We start from the raw sequence: 20,367 nt of genomic DNA on the forward strand, positions 1-20,367 counted from the left end.
CCCATAAAACATTGTTTCTTTACTGCTATACAATTTTAAATGTGTATAATAACTGTGATATTAGACTAGGTATATATATTTTTGTGTTTTCTTTTCAGTGCCAACATTGTGAGAAGTCTTTTGTAAACTATTCGTATTTAGAAGGTCACATAAAGAGGAGGCATGCTGAAGATACTTCTTTAGGTAATTCATTACTATCCTTGTAAGAACAGTATGCTGCAGACCAATATACAGTAAACTCCCCGTTATCCGGCATCCACTGGGATTGGTAGATTCCGGATAAATGTATTTTCTGGTTGCTTGAGTGTTACTATTGAAAATTGGTCTAACTAATGCCATACTCCATACTATACCATAAACTATGTATTGACTTCATATTAATATTGAAATGCAGTAATCAAAAGCAAATAGGCACACTTAAAACAAATTAAGACAAAAAGGCATACAATCGTTTCCAGGATAATACATGTCGCAGATCAGCAGAACAGTGAGTGTACGGGAGACTTTTTTTTCTGGTTAGGTGAGAGTCCTGGTTAGTTGAATACTGGTTAACAGAGAGTTTACCTTATACATTTTAACATATGTTTTCAAGGGTGAACGTTACTCCTACATTTTATGTGCAGCGGCTTCTATTACAGTGCTTGTATATGCAATACTAATCATCCTTGTGAAAAATGTGTTTGCCGGAAAATCCATCTGAACTGCAGCAGATTGTGCTGCAGCAGTTTTAAAAAACGCCCTGCAGTATTATGCTTAGGTGCAATCTAAACCATTGAAAGTAATGCTACAGAATTTTCCAGTGCAGTTTAAAAAGGAACTAGACCCTCCAATTCAACTGTCTCCCAAAACAGTTACTTTCAAGGCATGTCTCTGGTAATAAATGTCAAGGTTGTCAGTGTGCTTATTTCAGCTCTCAACCGAAATGTCAGCCCTCAAATGACTGGTGTTATAGTTGGTCATATATGCGGCACCTTGTCAACTGCAATCCAACGGGCTAAGATGGCACCTTCCTTGGCTGTAATGGACAGTGGTGCGTAGTCTCTTTTTTACCACATCTGTCAGTCCTGCCCTTAGATGCAATGATCATAGAAATGGCTCTAAAATGTCATTAACTTACTACTAAACATAGTATATGAAAGGACCCTGGTAAAGTCCTGCTAAACAGGCCCATACTTAATATCTTCTGGGCAGTAACCATACTTGCTGACTTTATTTGTACCAAATGTATCATAGTCCATTTCTTTCTTTCTTTCTTTCTTTCTTTCTTTCTTTCTTTCTTTCTTTCTTTCTTTCTTTCTTTCTTTCTTTCCTTCTTTCCTTCTTTCCTTCCTTCCCAATGCTCTGTGGACTACCAGCGTTATAATTTTTTGTGCATGCTCCTAATTCCATATCATACAAGGAGGGGAATTCATCAAAACTGGAGCAGACAGAATCTGGAGCAGTTGCACATGGCATTCAGTCAGCATCTCTGTTCAGTTTGTTCAGTTAAGATTTAAAAATGAAAGATAGAAGCTGATTGGTTGCCATGCACAGCTCTTACAGATTTTGTCTGCTCCAGTTTTGATAAATTCCCCCCAGAGTGTTTTTTTTTTGCTTCCACACTCTTGCTCCACACACACTTTGTGCCATCAACGTAACATATGTAAAGTTATACTCTTACTTATCCTTGTTGAAAACAAAGTTAAAGGATAAGTTTACCTTTGGGACCATGTCATATTTGGGGTATAACATGAAACGCGGTCACATTTCACTAGTGGAAGTTACTACAAATTCCAATTGTTAACTAGTTTTCTTTAACCACTTGAAGACCGGGGTGTTAACCCCCTTTCCTGTCCAGGACATTTTTTAGTATTCAGCGCTGAGGTACTTTGAGCATCTAAAGTGCAGAGGTTTGAATGGGCCCCTAAGTGCCACAACCCCACCTATTGGGTGAAGCTTACATCTAGTTCTGACAAATCTGACACATAGGGGTCCTACAGAGATTTGATAGAGGCTGCCATTCTATCTTAGTGCACTAGCAGCCATAGTTACTGCTCAAGTATGAAGCATCGCAATTAACTGCTACCTAGTGATGTATACATTTTTCTGTATGCCTTATACCACAGTAATATCAGATCCAGGTGAATTGATAGTCTACATTCTCAGATCAATATTTATTCAGGTCACACAAGACATTGGGGGTAATTTATGAACAAGTTTGGGACTAAATTTTTAGGCACGGAGATCAACAAAAAGTAATGATAGCTAACCAGGACATTTGTCAATTTGGTTGCATCATCAGCATCTTTTAATCTGTCGTACCCCTAATTTCTAGTGCCTATAGCGACAGCTCTGTTATCCTAGAGTATGCTTCATTCCTAAATGCCTTCATCAGGAGAATTGCCTCTACATTTTCTCTAAGTTGTCTCTGTCTCTAAATCATCTTAAGCTTGCCTGTGAACCTCCGGGGTGACAGATGAATAGCCCTGAAGTACTTGCCTTACTTGAGGATGTGAAGGTGAATTATCTTTGCGATACTTAAGAAGAGCTCAGGAGCTCTTCTAGAATGTGCAACAGTTCAGAGGTCTTTTACTGTCACAGATGCTGGATGCAAATCCCATGCAGCTGAAATGTTGGAACACATTTGCAGTAAGCTGTAGACATTAATATGTTGCAAGAACACTGCAAAAAAGACGCATAACAGAGCATGACACTTTGGGCTTAATATGTTGTCACAAACACATACATAAATTGCCCCCAATGTCTTCCCTAAATATTTGAATACGCACTAGGAGAAAAGGGCAGGTGGAAAATAAAGAAAGCTCTGCAGTCAGACACTTCAGAAATGAGACCCATTCAGGGTTATTCACAAAAGGGTGTAGAGTTTGGAGAACGCAGGAGAAGTGAACAATCTAGGACAACATAGCTGAACTGGAAAGTGAGCTGAATAGGAGAACTTTTCCAAATCAGCTATTTTGGCCTAGAATGTTCACTTCTCCTGCCTTCTCCAAACTCCTCACCCTTTTGTGAATAACCCTGATTATGTGTCATTGCAATGAATTTAAGGGAAACCCCTATTTTCAGAAAAAAATATTAAATTATTATTAAAAATAAATGTTTTATTATTTTAACTAGGGATGTTCAGATACCAATGCTGATACTTGGCATTTTCACGAGAACTACCAGGGTTGCAGAGGTTGCAGCTGGGACCTGGCTCTGGCGCTCCACCACTGTCCTGAAATCATTAGTCTGTATTGTTTTAGAAAAACTGTCACTTGACAATAAGCGAACATGTATCAGTACTTGTATCTGTGAGCACTTGGATAAGTATCAGTAGTTGTACTTGAAAAAATGGTATCAGTGAATCCCTTACATATACACTGAGTGGCCAGATTATTATGACCACCCCATCAGTACTTCGTGGAGCCACCTTTTGCCTTCAATACTGCAGCGATTCTTCTTGGCATTGACTCCACGAGATGTTGAAAGGTGATGCGAGGAATCTGACACCATGCCTGATGAATAGCACTGTCCAGTTCTGTGAGATTTGATGGTTGTGGAACCAGCTGCCTGATGGCTCTTTCAACTTCGTCCCACAAATGCTCAATTGGATTGAGATCTGGTGATTGTGGGGGCCACCTATGCAAGGTAAAGTCTCCCTCATGTTCCTGAAACCACTCCTGCACAATACGAGCACCGTGGCATGGCGCATTGTCTTGTTGGAAGAAACCATCTCCATTGGGATACGCCATCAACATGATAGGATGAACTTGATCAGCAACAATACTTTGGTATCTTGTGCTATTCAGACGTTGTTCCACACGAATTAAAGGGCCCAAATCATGCCAGGAAAACATGCCCCAAACCATAACACTGCCCCCACCAGCTTGAAGGACGTTCTTTACCCGTATCTTCAGAAAAAAATCACTTCTACTGTTGTGGTAAACAACCTGCTTCCCTATTTATAATGGTCTGGTCCTCTAGCAACTTCAATGCAAAATTATAGCTAATTTGCCTACAAACGTCAGGTGGTCATAATAATAATAAAAAAAAATCATACATTAAAGGAGAACTATGAGATGAGTGATGTTCACTCAGCCTCATGATCTGAGCCGACCTGTGACAATGAAACTGTCACAGGTCGGCTCAGTAGATTGGGAAGTGAGCGAACACATACCGGAGCTCGCCCACTTCTCGATCTTTCCCTGCAAAGAGCCGTGACTATCACTCACGGCGACCTGCAGGGATTCCCCCCTCCCCTGTCCGATCCTCCAGCGCTGACTGGCGGAGCGGACGGGGAGGGGGAATATTTGAATTTTTCTCTAGTCTAGTCTTGGAGCTTGAAAAGTATCTGTACTTGTACCGTGTACGTTACTTGGTATCTGAACATCCCTAGTTTTAAGTTATTTATGTTGAAGATTTTGTATTACATGTTACAAGTACAACACATTTTAATAAAAACAAATATGTTGATAAATGAGGTTATGCATCTATGGTGCTGAATTTTCTCAGAAGCCGGATATTTGAAATGTCTTTGTACAAACAAACCAATGTCAGTTAAATGAAGTGAAGAAAGCTTCATTGAGAAGGGTGTATGGCAAGTGCTTAGTATAGTAGTTTTGTACTTTCAGGAAGAGTTCTGCTCTGCTGGCCCTCTGCCTCATATCAAACCTGAATGCCCTCGTTGATGAAGCAGAACTTTTCATTAGTTGTCTGTCAGGTCACTTTTTCGGCTGAAAGGCCAATATGCGAGTTGGTAGCACAAAAGACATGAAAAATGTACTCAGAAAAGGTAGATGTACAGATAGCGGTGAGCAGAGAAAATGTATCCTCTGAATATTATTTATTATGACACAGATGTTTTCACAATGAAACCATTATATTTGCTTTGCTAATTATACAGTTTCTTAGGGCTTCAGTTCCTGAAATAATGTACATTATCTCTGTCACATAGTCCATTCACCAAATGATTTCTGCTGCAGGTCAGTCTACATACCCGCTGCAGCCAATACAGGTGCCACTTCAGCTCATTACAACTGGTACATATCACAAAACTGGATTCATGGATGAGGGCACCAACCAGTCTATTCTACTCAGAAGTTTTATTTAAATCCAACAGGGCAAATCAGGATAGTATGGTGACTTTCTAAAGTGTTTCACACTGCACTTAAAGAACAACTCTCATGAGCATTACAAATGTAAATGCAGGTCCATAAATTCATGTATAAATACCTTTCCTAGACTGTTCAGGGAAACGGTAATGGATTGTAAATAAAATCCCTTCTTTAGTTCTGACAGTGGTGGGGAATGGGGGCACCCTGCCATACCATACAGCTAACCTTTGGCCTGGTTCACACCTGGGCGTTTTGTAGCGCGTTTGAACGCTCTGCAAAACGCTCAAACACCGAAATCCCATTATTTGCTATGGGTATGGTTCACACCTGGGCGTATTACAGGCCGTATGAACACGCTACAAAACGTCCTACGCCCAAAGAAGTGCAGGAGCTCCTTTGGGGCGTTTTTGTTGCACGTTTGCATTGGGATACAGCCGGAAACGCGTGCTTGTCGCACGTTTTTTTACCGCGAATCGCTGTAAAAACACGTGTCACGAAACGCGCGACAAACGCGCATATTCGATACGCCTAGGGGTGAACCCAGCCTTAGACACCATGTAAAAAGATGGCACAAAGTACTACATCTATTGTGTCCCTTGGGTGACTGGGGACATTCAAAAAAGGAAGTTAGAGTTCTTCTTTAATCGTACCATTTATGCCATATCGACTGAGATAAACAGTAAAATACTACTATGTAAATGTAACTTTGCTTATGTCTTATAAGTTAAAATGTTTTTATATCCTGGAACCTTTACATTTTGCCTATAGTCATTAGAAGTGCCGTCTAGTAGTAAGGGAACCCTGTGTTTCATTTCAACCTGGGGCTCTATCTGACTGGAGTTTTTATGCTCTCACAGTGTACTCTGACTTTCTCGCAATAGACATACTCATAGGCTATTGAACTCCTCTTGAAATGTGTCACTAGCCTGTGTGTGCATTTTTATTGTGAAAGGAATATTAGATTGTAAACTTCTGAATGTATAAGGAATGATGTGAATGACTTCCTATAAACGGCAACTGAATCATTTATCATTTATTTTGCTGAATCGTGCAAGGTAATAAAAAACAAAACATTGTCGTTAGCTGTCCTATTTGGTATTTCATGCATAGCCATACTCTCAACAATCCTATTTTCTTTTTTCCTCTTTAAGGTGGAAAACGAAAGCAAAGTCCACAGCATTATGATAACTTGCACTATGAAATAAACTGTCTGAAAGAAGAACTACAGTTTACCAAAAAGCAGCTGGAGACCGATAAAGCAACTCATCTGGAGAAACTCTCTCAGGTAAGATGGATGTGGCCACAGTCATATTTTCCTGAAGCTGTTGCTACAAGTGTCACAATTCAGGCACTGAGCACATTCTCTTTTTTGGCAGGTTCTTAAAACAACCAGTGGTGCACCAAAATGAAAATTTCATAACCGACACAAAACTGAAATTAAAAAAAATTGTCAGTTTATTTTAACTTTTTCAAATTTTTCAAATATTTTATTTTTCTTAATTTTTTATAAACTTTTTAATTTTTTATATTAATATTTATTTATTCATTTTTTAATAAATATTTTTATTTTTTACTTTACTTTTAGGGGCTTCGGGGAAATATCGGGGGTCTAAACAGACTCCTGGTATTTTCCTTTTAAAATAGAAAAGCTATTGAGGACACGTAGTCCTTAATCTCTTTTTCGGCAGCCCCTGTTATCAATGAACAGGAATCCTCAATACTGAGTGTTCCTGTTCATTCATAACATGTGGAGATAGTATGTTTACTATAACCACAATCATGAATGAACAGGAGGTGATGTAAATCACTTCCCATTCATTCATAATTGAGGATATAGTAAAAATAATATGTCATCAATTATTTAAAAACAGTGAGTGTTTGTACCTTGCTCTCCTCTCTGATATGTCACAGGAGGCTGAGGGAGAGAAGCTCAGCCTGCTGTGACACCACTGGCTGTCTCCGCCCACACACCGTTCTGCCGATCTCTGACAGGAGGCTGAGCAGTGTGGGAAGAGAGAGGCTGGCCGCTCACAGCGCTCTCCTCCCGCAAGGCTCGGCCGCCTGTTACAGTTTCTCTCCTCCCCGCTGGGACAGAGCAGCGCCCAGCAGTGAGGTGAGAACGAACGGATGCACCGCTGCATCGGCCAGAAAATGGCACTTTCAGCATTATGCCAAAAGTGCCATTCTCGGCCGATATGTTTCGGGGGCCTATATATCGGTGCATCCCTAAAAACAACCCTAAGGCTCCATTCACATATAGTGTTTGCGTTTCTCGCAGGATGGAAGCGCTAATATTTTAAAATCCGCATGGATCCCGCTCGCTTGCGGCTATTAAATAGCCGAGAACGTGCGGAATCTTCCAGATTATCACACTTGTACTATTTGGGAGGCCTCACGATTTTGTGCCGCACAGTTCCCGCAGTGGTCTCAACGATGCACATTAAAGTGCATTGTATTCTCTTTATCAGGCTGTCTGTGCTCTTTCAGTAGGCCAAGAGACACTAAGCTGTCAGTTTATGTTTTTGCTCTCAGTTTTCTAAACGGGATATTTTCCTTCACTTTCTGTCCCAGAGACACCTCAAGAAGTGAGAGGAAATTACTACAAAGTGAGGATAAATCAGTTGTCTTGAATTGAAGATTTTCCCTCATCTTTTATTCTGTTGACAACTGTAAACGTTTGGATTTCCAACCACTTTCTGTCCCAGTAACAATGTTCCCCAGGTCAAAAAAGAGAGCATTAAAAACCTGCCAGGGTTTATAACCATTCCCTTTTCTTTCCTAAACAAAACAAAATGTTATGGCTATAGTAACACTTTCAGCCCTGCTCTGTCCTGACTTTAAACCTTGCCTATTGTCGTTCATCTGTCAAATGTAAGAACCTTTGGTTACCCTGCATTTTAGTGTACTTGTGTGGAAGTCAAGACTCCGTGTCCAACCTTAGTCTAGGATCCACAAGGATCTATTTGAAGACTAACATATGTACTCATTGGGAGAAATTTATCCAAACTGGAGCAGGCAAAATCTGGAGCAGATTTGCACTGCAGCCAATCAGCTTCTCTGTCTCATTTTTAAATCTTACCTGAACAAACTGAAGAGAGAAGCTGATTGGTTAACATGCACAGCTGCTCCAGTTTTGATAAATTCCATTCACTGTGTCTGAACTCCAGCACAGTTTTTACCTTTTAGAAAGTTTTAGATCAGGTCAGATTCACAATAAGTACAGAGCCAAGTAGAATTAGGTTTTCTAAAGACAGACCTGTACAAGATGAATTCTGATTGGTTGCTTTAGATTAGAACTTAAACATTAGGGACGCTATTTGAATAAAGCAATATGTAACAGAGTGACCTGCCCATGGACCTTATATTATGAGGGATACAATCAGGTGAGTGGTAAGGAGCGTTATATAGGTAGGTGTATGTAGCTACATAGACTGGATTGGTAGCTTGTTTTTAAGTTAATGGTGGGAATTCGATAAAGGCTTTGCACCATGTTTCTGTGCCCAAAAACCCCTGTCAAACATTTTGGCATCTTAACCAACACATGGACAGATTCAGCTAGTTCCTAATAGTGCCACTTGCCACTTTAAGAATCTGTCGCTATGGTTTTTTGTTTATGCAAAAAGAATTACCGCCAGTTTACAGAATCGAAAACTGGCGGTAATTAAGACCAAACCTGAGCTGGTGTACAGAGAGACTGTAGTGCTCAGAGTGGGGTATGTATGTGCTGGGAAGCTTTCATGAATCTGACAGCTTTCTGCTGAGGGTTTATTGGTTGCTATGACACCGCCAGTGTCCTATCAACCAATGACGCATCACTGGCCCCATGAAGCTGCCAACCAGGATATATCCCAGCCGGTAACTGAATGTAAACAAAGGGGCTATCACCCATGACCACATCTGTGTAGCCCACGCCGTCCTTAACAACTAGTGATGCTAACAGTGGGCAGAGCCTGATAGGAATACCGAGGGACTAGTTCCCCATCAGGTCCAGTCTGGTAGTGGTTGATAGCAGGAATTGTATGGATTTCATAGCTAATAGCAGACTGTCTATTGGCTATGAAGTCTAACCATTGCCTGCCATCAATGACCAGCGGAACAAACTCGATGGGGAACTAGTCCCTCACCAGCCCCATCAAGCTCTGCACACCGATTAGTGAAACTGTTGGCTACTTGACTGCTGTGTGGCAGGTGCAGCAACCGTGAGAGGTGGTGAGATGCAGGATGAGGACGGAATGTCCAGTGCTTCCAACAGGTGAAGTGGTAAAACATTTTTGAGTATCTTTAAAAAATTAATATCACTATATTTTATACAGCTACAGGAAAGTGAGCATAGGAAAACAATGGAGTTGGAAGTTTTGAAAAAGTTTGACAAGTGGAAAGCAGAAGAAAGAGAAAATTTTGAAGAAGAAATGAGAAAAGTGAAAGAAATGTTTATGAAGGAGCTTAAAGAAGTGACTGATAAGAACTCTTCTCTGGAGAATGTGAGTAACAACTGCAATATAAAGTATTTTGTTATGAAAACAAATGGTCCAAGAACATACAAAAATGAGATACCCAAAGATACCTGCAGATACTTGAGTAATTGTACAGACTACCCAGTAACCCATGGCACACTTTATGCAAACCTCAGCTTCAAGCTCCAAAGTCAGAACTCATTCACAATATATTGCCTCTCTCACTATAAGCTTGTGAGGCTCAGCACATTACTTAGATGTGAGGGCAGAGGGTGCTTTAGCTCTGAATCCATTACATGGCAGGCACCCTGGCATCAGAGGCTTTAGGGATACCATGAAGGATTAAAGGAATGTGTGCCAATTCATAATGGAAGTTGTCATTACTTAATTGTTTATCTGAAAATAATAGCTTGGAAGAAATATACAGTTCTGATTTCACTTTGACTTTTCTGATTTGCATGCTTGCCCTAGGTTAGGGACTCCTTTCCAGAAGCAGATCATCACTTGTGGCTTCCATATTCCTTGCAGTACACTTTTTTTATTTTCAGAAAGAAGCTCTAGACCAAAAACGGAAAAACTGTTGCGGGTATAACGTGTAGGCACCTAGGGGTTTAAAAGCCCTGCAGATAAGGCCTAATGCCGTGCTAGACTTCTGGAAAATGCCAGAGGTTGCAAGTAGGTCCTTACAGTTGCATTAGCCCATCACTATGATGCATTGGATTGCTGGTCACTAGGAATGTGCAGAAGGCAAAAAGAAGCAAGCAAGCGTCTGAACTATGAGAAAGTGCTGGGGCTTTACATCTCAGAATAACCCAGCATTCAGCCATAACTCCAGGGGTTTTTTTTTTTTTTTAAACTGCAGGTATGTTCATGTAACATTGTAACTGAAGGTGCCTGAACTTTATAGCTGTAGCTGTTTGTTTTCGCTTTTATTCTAGAGGCAGAGTCTCTTTAACATATGTATGTGCTGCTTTTCATTGTGCCTGCTTTTAAGTCTTTAGGGCATTTTTTCTTTGTTACATAGACTTCAACTTTATGTTAAAGGACAACTGTCATTAAAGGAGAACTATGAGGCGAGTGAAAATCACTCATCCTCGTAGTTCAAGCCGACATGTGACAATGAAACTGTCACACGTCGGCTCAATAGATCGGGAAGGGAGCGAACGCATACCGTTGCCTTCTCACTTCTTGATCATCTCCCTGCAGAGAGCCGTAACTGTCACTCACCGCTCCCCGCAGGGATTCTCCCTTCCCCGCTCTGATCCTCCAGCGCTGACTGGAGGAACGGACGGGGAGGGGGCGGGTAGAGCTGGTTCTGCCTTTAGATAGGCAGAGTCAGCTGTCACTCACGCAGCTGGGTGGATCCGACAGTAATGTCTGGATCCGTCCCGGCTGCGGCGGTCTTAGTATACCGTGAGCTGTAGCTGTGACCCTTAAGAGAACTATGGGGAAAAACACTTACCCCATAGTTCTCTTTTAAAGAGCAAAATCCTAAAGTATCCTCCTATATACATTGGTTGATACAATTTACAAATTAACTCTTCTTTGCTGAATGTTTTAAAGTGTTGATGGTTAGGATTTATCACTGGCACAGATGTAGCACAGCTATTTTATAGATCTTCAGAGGTGTCTGTGAATGAGTCGGTGATATCACTGTTCAGCAAAACAACAAGTATGTTCTGTAATCATTGCAGATAGGGTCAACGCTGGGACCGTGGAGAACTTTAGTCTGCTGGTTAAAGTATGGTGCACTCCAGCCAGCTCTGAACATTTGGGTCAACCTTAAAGTCAGTTTCCACCTTTGTAAGTGATTAGCATTTATTGTGGTAATGTAGAGGTGCAGTGATAATGTATATATGTGCACATGTACATGACTCACATCACAGGCTTTCTTCATTTTTTAATGACATTTTTATTAGGCCTGAATCCTACAAATTAAAGATTTTCTCTACAGCAAACTCCCTCTAAGGCCTGGTTCACACCTGGGCGTTCTGTAGCGCGTTCGAACGCTCTGCCAAATGCTCAAACACCGAAATCCCATTATTTCCTATGGGTATGGTTCACACCTGGGCGTATTACAGGCCGTATGAACGCGCTACAAAACGCCCTACGCCCAAAGAAGTACAGGAGCTTCTTTGGGGCGTTTTTGTCGCGCGTTTCCATTGGGATACAGCCAAGTAGCCCTCGGAAACACGCAATTGTCGCACATTTTTTTAACTGCGAATCGGGCTAAAAGCGCGTGTCACGAAACGCGCATATTCAATACGCCTAGGTGTGAACCCAGCCTTACACTGGGGTCGGACTGTAAAGCGGTCAGTTAACAGCTGCCCCCTCCGTGTGATCTGTGTAACACGTTCACTAAACACCAGCTCTGCCGTTGCACACAGTACACTGTCCTGAGGGTCGGGGTTACCACTATGAATACTAATGAATGGGGGGTGGAGAGTTCAGTTGTAATATACATACATTGCTTGCAAAACAGGGAGTTGGCCATTTCCATAAGGATCTGAAGAAGAAAGCTAACAAAAATGTACGTTTCTGTGTTCATATACATCAACTTCATATGCCTACTTCATGTGTACTCTGTGTACATTGCTGGCATATGTTTTTTTTTAAATACCTCCGCAAAGGTGGAAATGGGCTTTGAAGTGACCCTGCCGCACAATATATAATATACTTAGTGCGGTTGTTTTCCCCAGTTGCTGCATGTATTCTACTCTTCCGGTTGTGTAGAATACCTGCTTTCCTTGCCAAATGCCGTGGTTGCTCCTTCTAGCTCATATGTCACTTCAGGACTTTTGTCACTTTGAAAGTAATCAGATTGATGCAGATAGATGTATCCTTTAGTCAAAGCAATGTATTGTTTTAACTATCCATTTCACTATATGAATAATCAATGTGTGTATGGCGAGTGTGACATTTACTGTAAAACAAGATTTGAGATGGTTATGCTGCAGAAATAGCACATGAGTCCACTTACAGAATTATTTCTAGTTCAGTGATTTTCTGGAAGAACAAACATTTTTCTTGATTGTTGCTTGTATAAATACTGCTATGGTAGAGTAACAATGAGCCCACATATGATACTGGCTAACAGTGATTTCTCATTTATGATGCTTTGATATTTGCAGGAGCTGATTGAATTGAACAGACAGAGCCAGCAAAGAAGGTCTGGATTAGGCAGTCTAGAAGAAAGCCCTCAGATTGACCCAGGGCAGGGAAAGTCAAACTATCATTGTGACACTGAAAATATTAAGGAACTCTTAGAAAATCAGGTATAGTTAGAAATTCATTTTACATTTGTGATATATGTTAACGTTTGGTATGTTTTCAAAGGATTAGGAAGAAATACAATATATCTTCTGCAGTTTGGTGCTTGAACAATTAATCCTAGAATTTAGAAAAAAAAAAACATACATGGAGCAACAGAAATGTTTTTACAGACCTTAGATGCCACCATCCATGCCTGCAGGATCCAGCCTTTACACAGTCCTTCTTATGAAAGCTCATTCTATAAACATACATTTTCACATTATGCAGATGTGCATGTTTGACCTATGGTGAAGGAAGCGTGAACATCTGAGCACCGGTTATCTCAGGGGAGGCAGATGAGACAGAGGCTCAGCTAGAATTATGGAGGAAAAAGCTGTCAGGTTAATGTCTGAAGCTGACAGCTTTTTCTCCATTCAGATCGGCATCTAACAGGTTACACAGCAGGAAATCCTCCCCGCTGTGTAACCTGTCATGGACGAAGCGGCTCAGCAATGAGGAGCAAGTGAGGGACAGGGAGGCTTTTCCCTGTCTCCTCCCTTCCTCCTTTGTACTAGCTTGGGGACGGGGCTTTGTCCGGCAGGGTGTGGGGCTTCATCCGGCGGGGCGAGGCTGGGGAATGCCTCACCAGGAACAAGAGGTACCGCACGTCACTGCTCAGGTATATATATGTCAGATACAGTAGCAAGGAATGGCCAGGATAATCCATGCTTGATGGTCGCATCTTTTCCTGAGAATATACAGTCAATTATCTGCCGGGGTCTGGAGGGCCTACAGATGATTGTTTCCCAATCCAGCCTTAGGTGTCTAGATTAAGCAGATGTTTTTCTATATCTTATGGCATCGTTAGGCGGTCATGTAGTGGATTCTTAGTTAAAGGATCAGTCTACATATAACGTATATTTCATCTCTTGGTGGATGTTTTTACTAGGAAAATACAAAGATCCACATTACTGTTGTATGATACTGAGCAGAGCACATTCTCTGCTTTTGTCTGGTAAAGTACAAGTGTTATGTTAACAATGACTGCTTTATTTATAAATCCTTTATTTATGCTATGATAGGGAACTAGCACTATTAAGCTAGGGAGAGTGGATGGGGAACTACTTCAGGGTTATCTCACCATCAGGGTCCTCAAAGTGCATTTCCACTTTTGAAGCCAAATTAGGATAACACTTATTTTATATTTGTTACATGTTCCCATTCACATAGTATAAAGCATACAAAAATAAATATTGTTGCTTAGATTTTTAATTTGCTAAAAATCTTATTTAGCTTCCCCTTTTTTTGTAATGTTAATGAGGGGATTAAGGGGTAATGTTTGCCATAATTAATCCTTTCCGTGCTGTGCTGGCAGAATCAGTTGTAAACTAGATTTAAATACTGTCCGAACAAACAGTTAAAGATCTTATAGCTTGGGTAGTACATTGCATGTTAATGCACTTTAAAACATTGGTTCTCAACCTGTGTAACCTCAGGACCCACATTTGTCCTTGGTCATTAAGTCGTGACCCAAGTCGCACCACACTGGAATGCACGGCATTGCGTTACCGTGTGTTTCGGTGCAGGTGATCGAACTGTGGAAGAGCAGTGTGTTTGGTGGTGACATTCAAATGAATGGCAATGCAACATACCTCTCGCATCAGAATGCGCGATTGCATAGTAAGGTGCGTTAATCAGTGGAGTGGATCCTCAGCCTGGTATCCAGTGTGGGCTGATGTGCTGTGATGGAGTTCCATCCATATGTGCAGTGCTTGTACAGCTCCCTAGCGTGCCCTGTAGAGGTGCCGGGAATGTGTCACTCTGGTCCTGGCACCTCTACAGCACACAAGAGAGCTGTAAGCAATGCACATATGAATGGAGCTCCCTTGCGGCAATAGCCCCATCCCATCCGACCTCAATCTGACAATCGGTACCGGGCAACATATTTTGAATGGCTGCTTGGTGTGAGACAGTGCTGCGCTAGGAGGAGGCTGAGGAGCCTCTCACCTAGTGCAGTGGAAGGCATGCAGTGACCCACTGAACACGGTGTCGCGACCCACTTTTGGATCATGACCCACCAGTTGAGAACCAAGACTTTAAAAGAAAGTGTCCCTCAAGACTGTCCCTTATCACCATGTTGCCACTTATTCTAAGCAATAGTATCCTATGTATGACCCTGCTCCAAGAAAACAAGAAAGGTAAGATATATATTTTTAAATGGTTTATTGGTAAGCTGAATGGGAACACATACCAAACATAGAGTGGGGGGTTTCCTAAATGTAACTGCAAAATACACTTTAAAAAAATTGACGGATACTTCACCTGGCCATTATAAGATATTTAACCCCTTTGTGACGGGAGACGTACACTGTACATCCAGCCACAAAGGGACCAAATTACGTGACGAGTTATTTGCTGCTTTAGAGGGCTGTTAACCGCTGAGAATCAGCTTTTAACATTCATTAATGGATGCCCTTACTACAGAGGCATTCATTAATAAAAGGGTTAACCTTTTTCAGACACCCGATACCTTAATATCGGGTGTCTGAGAGTCAAAGCAGAGGGACACACATGCCGGCTTTTGCCGGCATTCTGACAGCTTGAGAGATATCTCTCTCAAGCTATACTGGATTTTTTTTCTTCTTTCATGAATAGACACATAATGTATCTATTCCTGAAAGAAGAATGTTTCAGTTTTCTGATCGTTGTTGCAACAATCAGAAAACATTTAGTGACAGCTGAATCCTGAACTGCTGCAGGATCAGTGTCACTAACTTATTATCGGCTGTTCTGAAGTTTGAAACAGCCTGATAATAACCAAAAATTTATTAATTTATCAAGCAGTAATAGTGAGCTTAATTCACAATGACTGCTTGATATAATTAAATAAATAAAATAAAATTTTTAAGTTTAAAAAAAAAGTGAAAAGTGTAAAAAAAAAAAATTGTGAAAAGTGTAAATAAAAAAAATGTGTAAAAAAAATAAGGGACAAATAAATGAATGTATTTATTGCATTTTTTTAGCTGTGCTGGTTTTGTAAAAAAAATACTACAAATCAAAACTGGGAAAAAGTGTTTTTTTTACGTTTTTTTCCTCTTTTTTTTTAAATATTTTATTTGTCCTAAGTGAGGCGTTAGACACACATATGTGATATAAATATGTAGCCCTATCTGTCCTCTAAAAAACAATATATAATATGTGTGAGTGCACTTTGTAAGAAAGTATATGACTGACGTGGAAGAATCACACAGCAAAAATGTCAAAAGTGTGTCAGTCATTTACGAACAGAAACTAAAAACAAGCTCAGTCATGAAGGGGTTAACAGGAAAGAGCCTTAATATGGATCTAGGAAGTATAAACTGTTGGCCTACAATACTTGTTAGTGCCTTCATGGGGGTTCAAGGCCAAACTTTGCCAAATCACTACAATGTTGTAAAATGGGCTAATAAATGGTATAAACAATCTAAACTCATTTGTTTCATTAAAGGAAGAAAAGTGGAGAAATCACATCCAGGAACTTAAACAGGAGTATGACCGAGAAAAGAACCAGACCATCCAGTTACTTCGGCAGGAACATGATCGGGAAAAGAACCGAGTCAAACAGTTGCTACAGCAAGATTTTGATCGGGAAAAGAACCAGATTGTACAACAGCTTCAGCAAGAGTGTGAGAGGGAAAAGAATGAGAAGAACCAGGTCATACTTCAGCTTCATGAAGGGCATAACTGTGATGAGAACAAGCTGGGCATTCTTGTAGTTTTGAGAATAAGACTTAAATGCTTTGGGTGGAGTCCATGGGATAGGGCAGGTTTTAAACATATTTTACCCTTTTTGACCCAAGTAAAGAATACCATTGTATGTCATTTTGTAATCATAAAATCTTGTGAAAAGCTCTTCCAATTGCACTCTTCCTTTAGGCTGGGTAATGCATAGACTTTGCTGACCCCTCCTTTTAAAAATGCTAGTTGTCTGGTTGTAATGGAGATCCAAAGCCACGCAACTAGCACTTTAAAATGGTGGTTAACAATATCAATCTCCATTTTTCTATCAGCACAGGTTTCCTTTAACCCCTTCATGACTGAGGCCTTTTTTCCATTTTTTTGTACCCATGTTATAGTCCACATTTTAGGCCTGAAAATTACTTAAAACCCCCCAACATTATATATTTTCTGAATGCCAAGACCCTATAGAATAAAATGGTGGTAGTTGCAAATTTTTATGTTGCGCAATATTAGCGCAACTCCTTATTAAACCCCAATATTTAGTGAAAAATTTAATTAAATGCCCCAAAACACAACAAAATACCCATTTTTTTTAATGAAATATAAAAGATGAGGTTACAACGAGTAAAACGATACCCAACATGCCCAGGTTACAAATTGCGTGCATCCGTAAAACGGCGAAAAACCCCAGTACCCCAAAAAGTCCATAGAAGACGCTTTAAAAGCCCCCACAGGTCATCAATTTAGAGATACCCCAAAATACTGGCCCTAGAATTATTGCTCTCACTCCGGCGTGCGCGGCGATACCCAACATGTGTAGCGCGGTCGTCGTTTTCATACGTAGGCGCACCCGACGCGTGTTTACGTAGCGGCGCGCGGGGGCGGGGGACTTTTAAAAATGTTTTTGATTATTATTAGATTTATTTTATTTAAATTTAATGTAAAAAACTTTTTAACGGGAATAGAGGCTGGTGGTACATGACATGACACCTTCACAATAAAAAATTACAGCAACAGGCCACTGTGGAAGCAGCAGCGCACTTGCCTGGCCTTACACGACTCCGCTCAAGCATTTGGGTAGCATTTCAATAACATAGGCAGATATGTCTCATTTGCACAGTTTTTCCCATATATATGAAACCAATGCATCACTATCAAGGTGCTTCTACCAAGAGGGAAGGTCCTGCTCTAGTAGCCAGTATGATAGGGAAGTAGAGAGACTCTAAATTAATCTGCGTAGGTAAGAATAACCAAAAGATGCAGTGGAGGTAAATCCTTTAAGCGAGATTGAAATCTGTATGTTGTGGAAACAAGCAGTAAACACAGTGCATTGTGGTACCATTCATTTTAAATGGCAACCTAGCACACCAGTCATTTCTCTGCAATGTATGTGTGTTTTAGCGCACCACAACACACAGACCATCTATACTGCGCTGTGAGGAAAACAAAAAGCGGCATGTGTATTATAACCTACATTGTGGTGCGTGGCCAGCCCGTCCAAATTGAATCGGGTGCCTTACTGCAATAAAGTTAACACGCAAAATATTGCACACTAATGTGCATGTGGTAACACACCTCAACACAGCAAAAAGGACTGAATCTAGTAGGGCTGCAACTAATGGTTATTTTCATAATCGATTAGTTGGCCGATTATTTTTTCGATTAATCGGACAAAAAAAATTAAATAAATACCATCCTTAATTTAAAATAAAATACACACATGGAGTGTTACAAACATAAAGTTTACTTCAGAATAAAACTGCACGCACAATTTTTTGCAGTCACACTGCACTGGAAAGCTCAGCATTACGGTACCATGCGTTCCAGAGCGGGCGATCACACTGTGAGTGGGAGGCGCATTTGGGGTGCCATTGAAATGAATGGCACTGCAACACACCTCCCGCAGCAAAATTTGTCAGGCCAAAACAAAAATGATTTTTTTCCCACCTTTAATTTTTATTTGAATACTTGTATTGTAAGAACATGGCGCTTGAATAGCTTCAGCCAGGGAATGACAGCTGCCAGTGGCAAGATTCCACAGACGGCAGCTGAATGTAAATACAGCAGGTAGTGGGCTGGTGTAATAGCCATCCTGCTATTGGCCATTTCAAATTGCAATAGCCAATAGCAGGCTGGCTATTGCACCCGCCCACTGCTTGCTGTGCCCTCCTCCCAGCATGGAGGGGAGAGCTAGGGGATCCAACCAATTAATCAATAAGGAGAATAGTTGACAACTATTCTCATAATGGATTAGTTGGTTGCAGCCCTAGAATCTAGTCCAAACGTGCAAGATCTGATTGACAGATTTTATTTTGTCAAAAGTTTATTTAGGTGGTTTTGTTTATCTTGGCTGTATATAGAGAAGAAATAAGTTGTACTGAGTTTCCCTCCTGAGGTTTAGATGGTGACTTTAGTATTCACACTCATATGGGTGGGTGATGCACCAACATCCAGCTAGCCTGTGTTTACTACGCCCTAGGTACAACTTGAAATAATTCACAGTAGCCTGTTGCTGTGTGGAAAGCACAGGTTTCAGGGTTTATCTATATTTCTGCTGACTACTGGACACACACCAGAGGCTAGTTAAAGTCATTTGTGTTCGGAGTCTGCTTACCTGTGTACAGAATAATTATGAATAACATACTGACCTGAGGTGTGCCATGGTCCGGGTGGACAGTAATGCCAGTAAGGGAGCATACTCTGAGTGTAATGCTAAAGAATAAGGGGAAAGGGCGGGAGGGTTATGCTGAAAGCCTCGCGTCACCAGGTGAGTCTGCTTGCTCGGGTTAAAAGCGATGCGGAGGGACAGACTCCTCCCACAAATCCAGGCTAACACATTAGCCTTCAAACTACAGAACATGGAGCAGTCACCAAAGCTTCAGCAAGCACCTGAATCCACCATCGGGATCTGTTTTTGTGGCTTAATGTGATGCAGGGACATGCCAGATGTTATTGTGTAGCGTTGTTCTTTCCCTATATGCATACCCATCTTAAGAGTTATGATAGTCAGGCTCTTTATATGCACCTTTTGCCTTTTCAGATTGGGGTCTTCTACTTCTGACACTTTCTTCTAGTCCATACACAATGACCTGTAAAGGAAGTGTTGATTAGGATGCGTATAAAATGAGTCAAGCAGGGTACCTGTGTATAGGAACTCTAGAAAGAATATTAAGTGGATGCAGGGATGTGTTCATATGCCATAGATACCTAATTGTTGCTTATCCTCTTTATCTTTCTTTAGATTAAAGAATTATTGACAAAACCACCCCCGGCTGTTAAAAAATCTTCTGGTAAGATGTGTATGGGAACCTTTTTGTAAGTTCTGATTGAGTGATATGATACTTATTGATGTCATCGGGTTTATGCACTGGGAACATTTTACAGGATAACTCCAGTAAAGCCTTTTTTTTTTTGGTAAGCGTGGCAAATGGCTACAACCCTTATCATTTTTATTTCCCATTGGGAAGACTTTTCTTCACTTCCTGTTCTGGGAACACAACAGAATATTAGAAGGGAAGTAAAGCCAAACCTCTTTTGGGTCACAAGAGTACATTTACTCTTGCTCAATGTTTAAAATAATTGGAATTGAAAAACGAACATCAGCAGAAAAATAATAGGAGAAGAAGAAAAAGGAGTTCATTAGGGCTGATTGGGGTAAACTAAGATTTAATAGTGGGTTACATAGAAACAACATTTATTTTTTAAAAATACTTTTTTTTCTTCTACTTTTTAGGTTGCTTTAGCTGACATCATATGCAGGTCAAAGGTCACCCTTTCAATCTGCAGATGAATTAAACAGAGTAGATTCAAGAGTAAAAATGTAACTTTCTATCTCTCTATGTCATAAG

The 20,367-nt window shown here is 40.7% G+C and overlaps 1 protein-coding gene across 1 annotated transcript in view; it reads left to right on the forward strand.

The window, feature by feature from the left end:
• The window catches only part of DZIP1 (DAZ interacting zinc finger protein 1), a 52,009-nt gene that overhangs the window by 8,716 nt on the left and 22,926 nt on the right, over window positions 1-20,367 (forward strand). Inside the window, exons 3-9 of the mRNA XM_018568045.1 lie at window positions 99-183; window positions 1,850-1,863; window positions 6,259-6,378; window positions 9,407-9,574; window positions 12,679-12,822; window positions 16,287-16,493; window positions 19,761-19,809. Of these exons, the coding sequence (XP_018423547.1) occupies window positions 99-183; window positions 1,850-1,863; window positions 6,259-6,378; window positions 9,407-9,574; window positions 12,679-12,822; window positions 16,287-16,493; window positions 19,761-19,809 (787 nt within the window). The remainder of the gene's footprint in view (window positions 1-98; window positions 184-1,849; window positions 1,864-6,258; window positions 6,379-9,406; window positions 9,575-12,678; window positions 12,823-16,286; window positions 16,494-19,760; window positions 19,810-20,367) is intronic.

The sequence above is a fragment of the Nanorana parkeri genome, unplaced genomic scaffold (genome assembly GCF_000935625.1).
Source record: "Nanorana parkeri isolate BGI_ZX_2015 unplaced genomic scaffold, ASM93562v1 scaffold1130, whole genome shotgun sequence".
NCBI lineage: Eukaryota > Metazoa > Chordata > Amphibia > Anura > Dicroglossidae > Nanorana > Nanorana parkeri.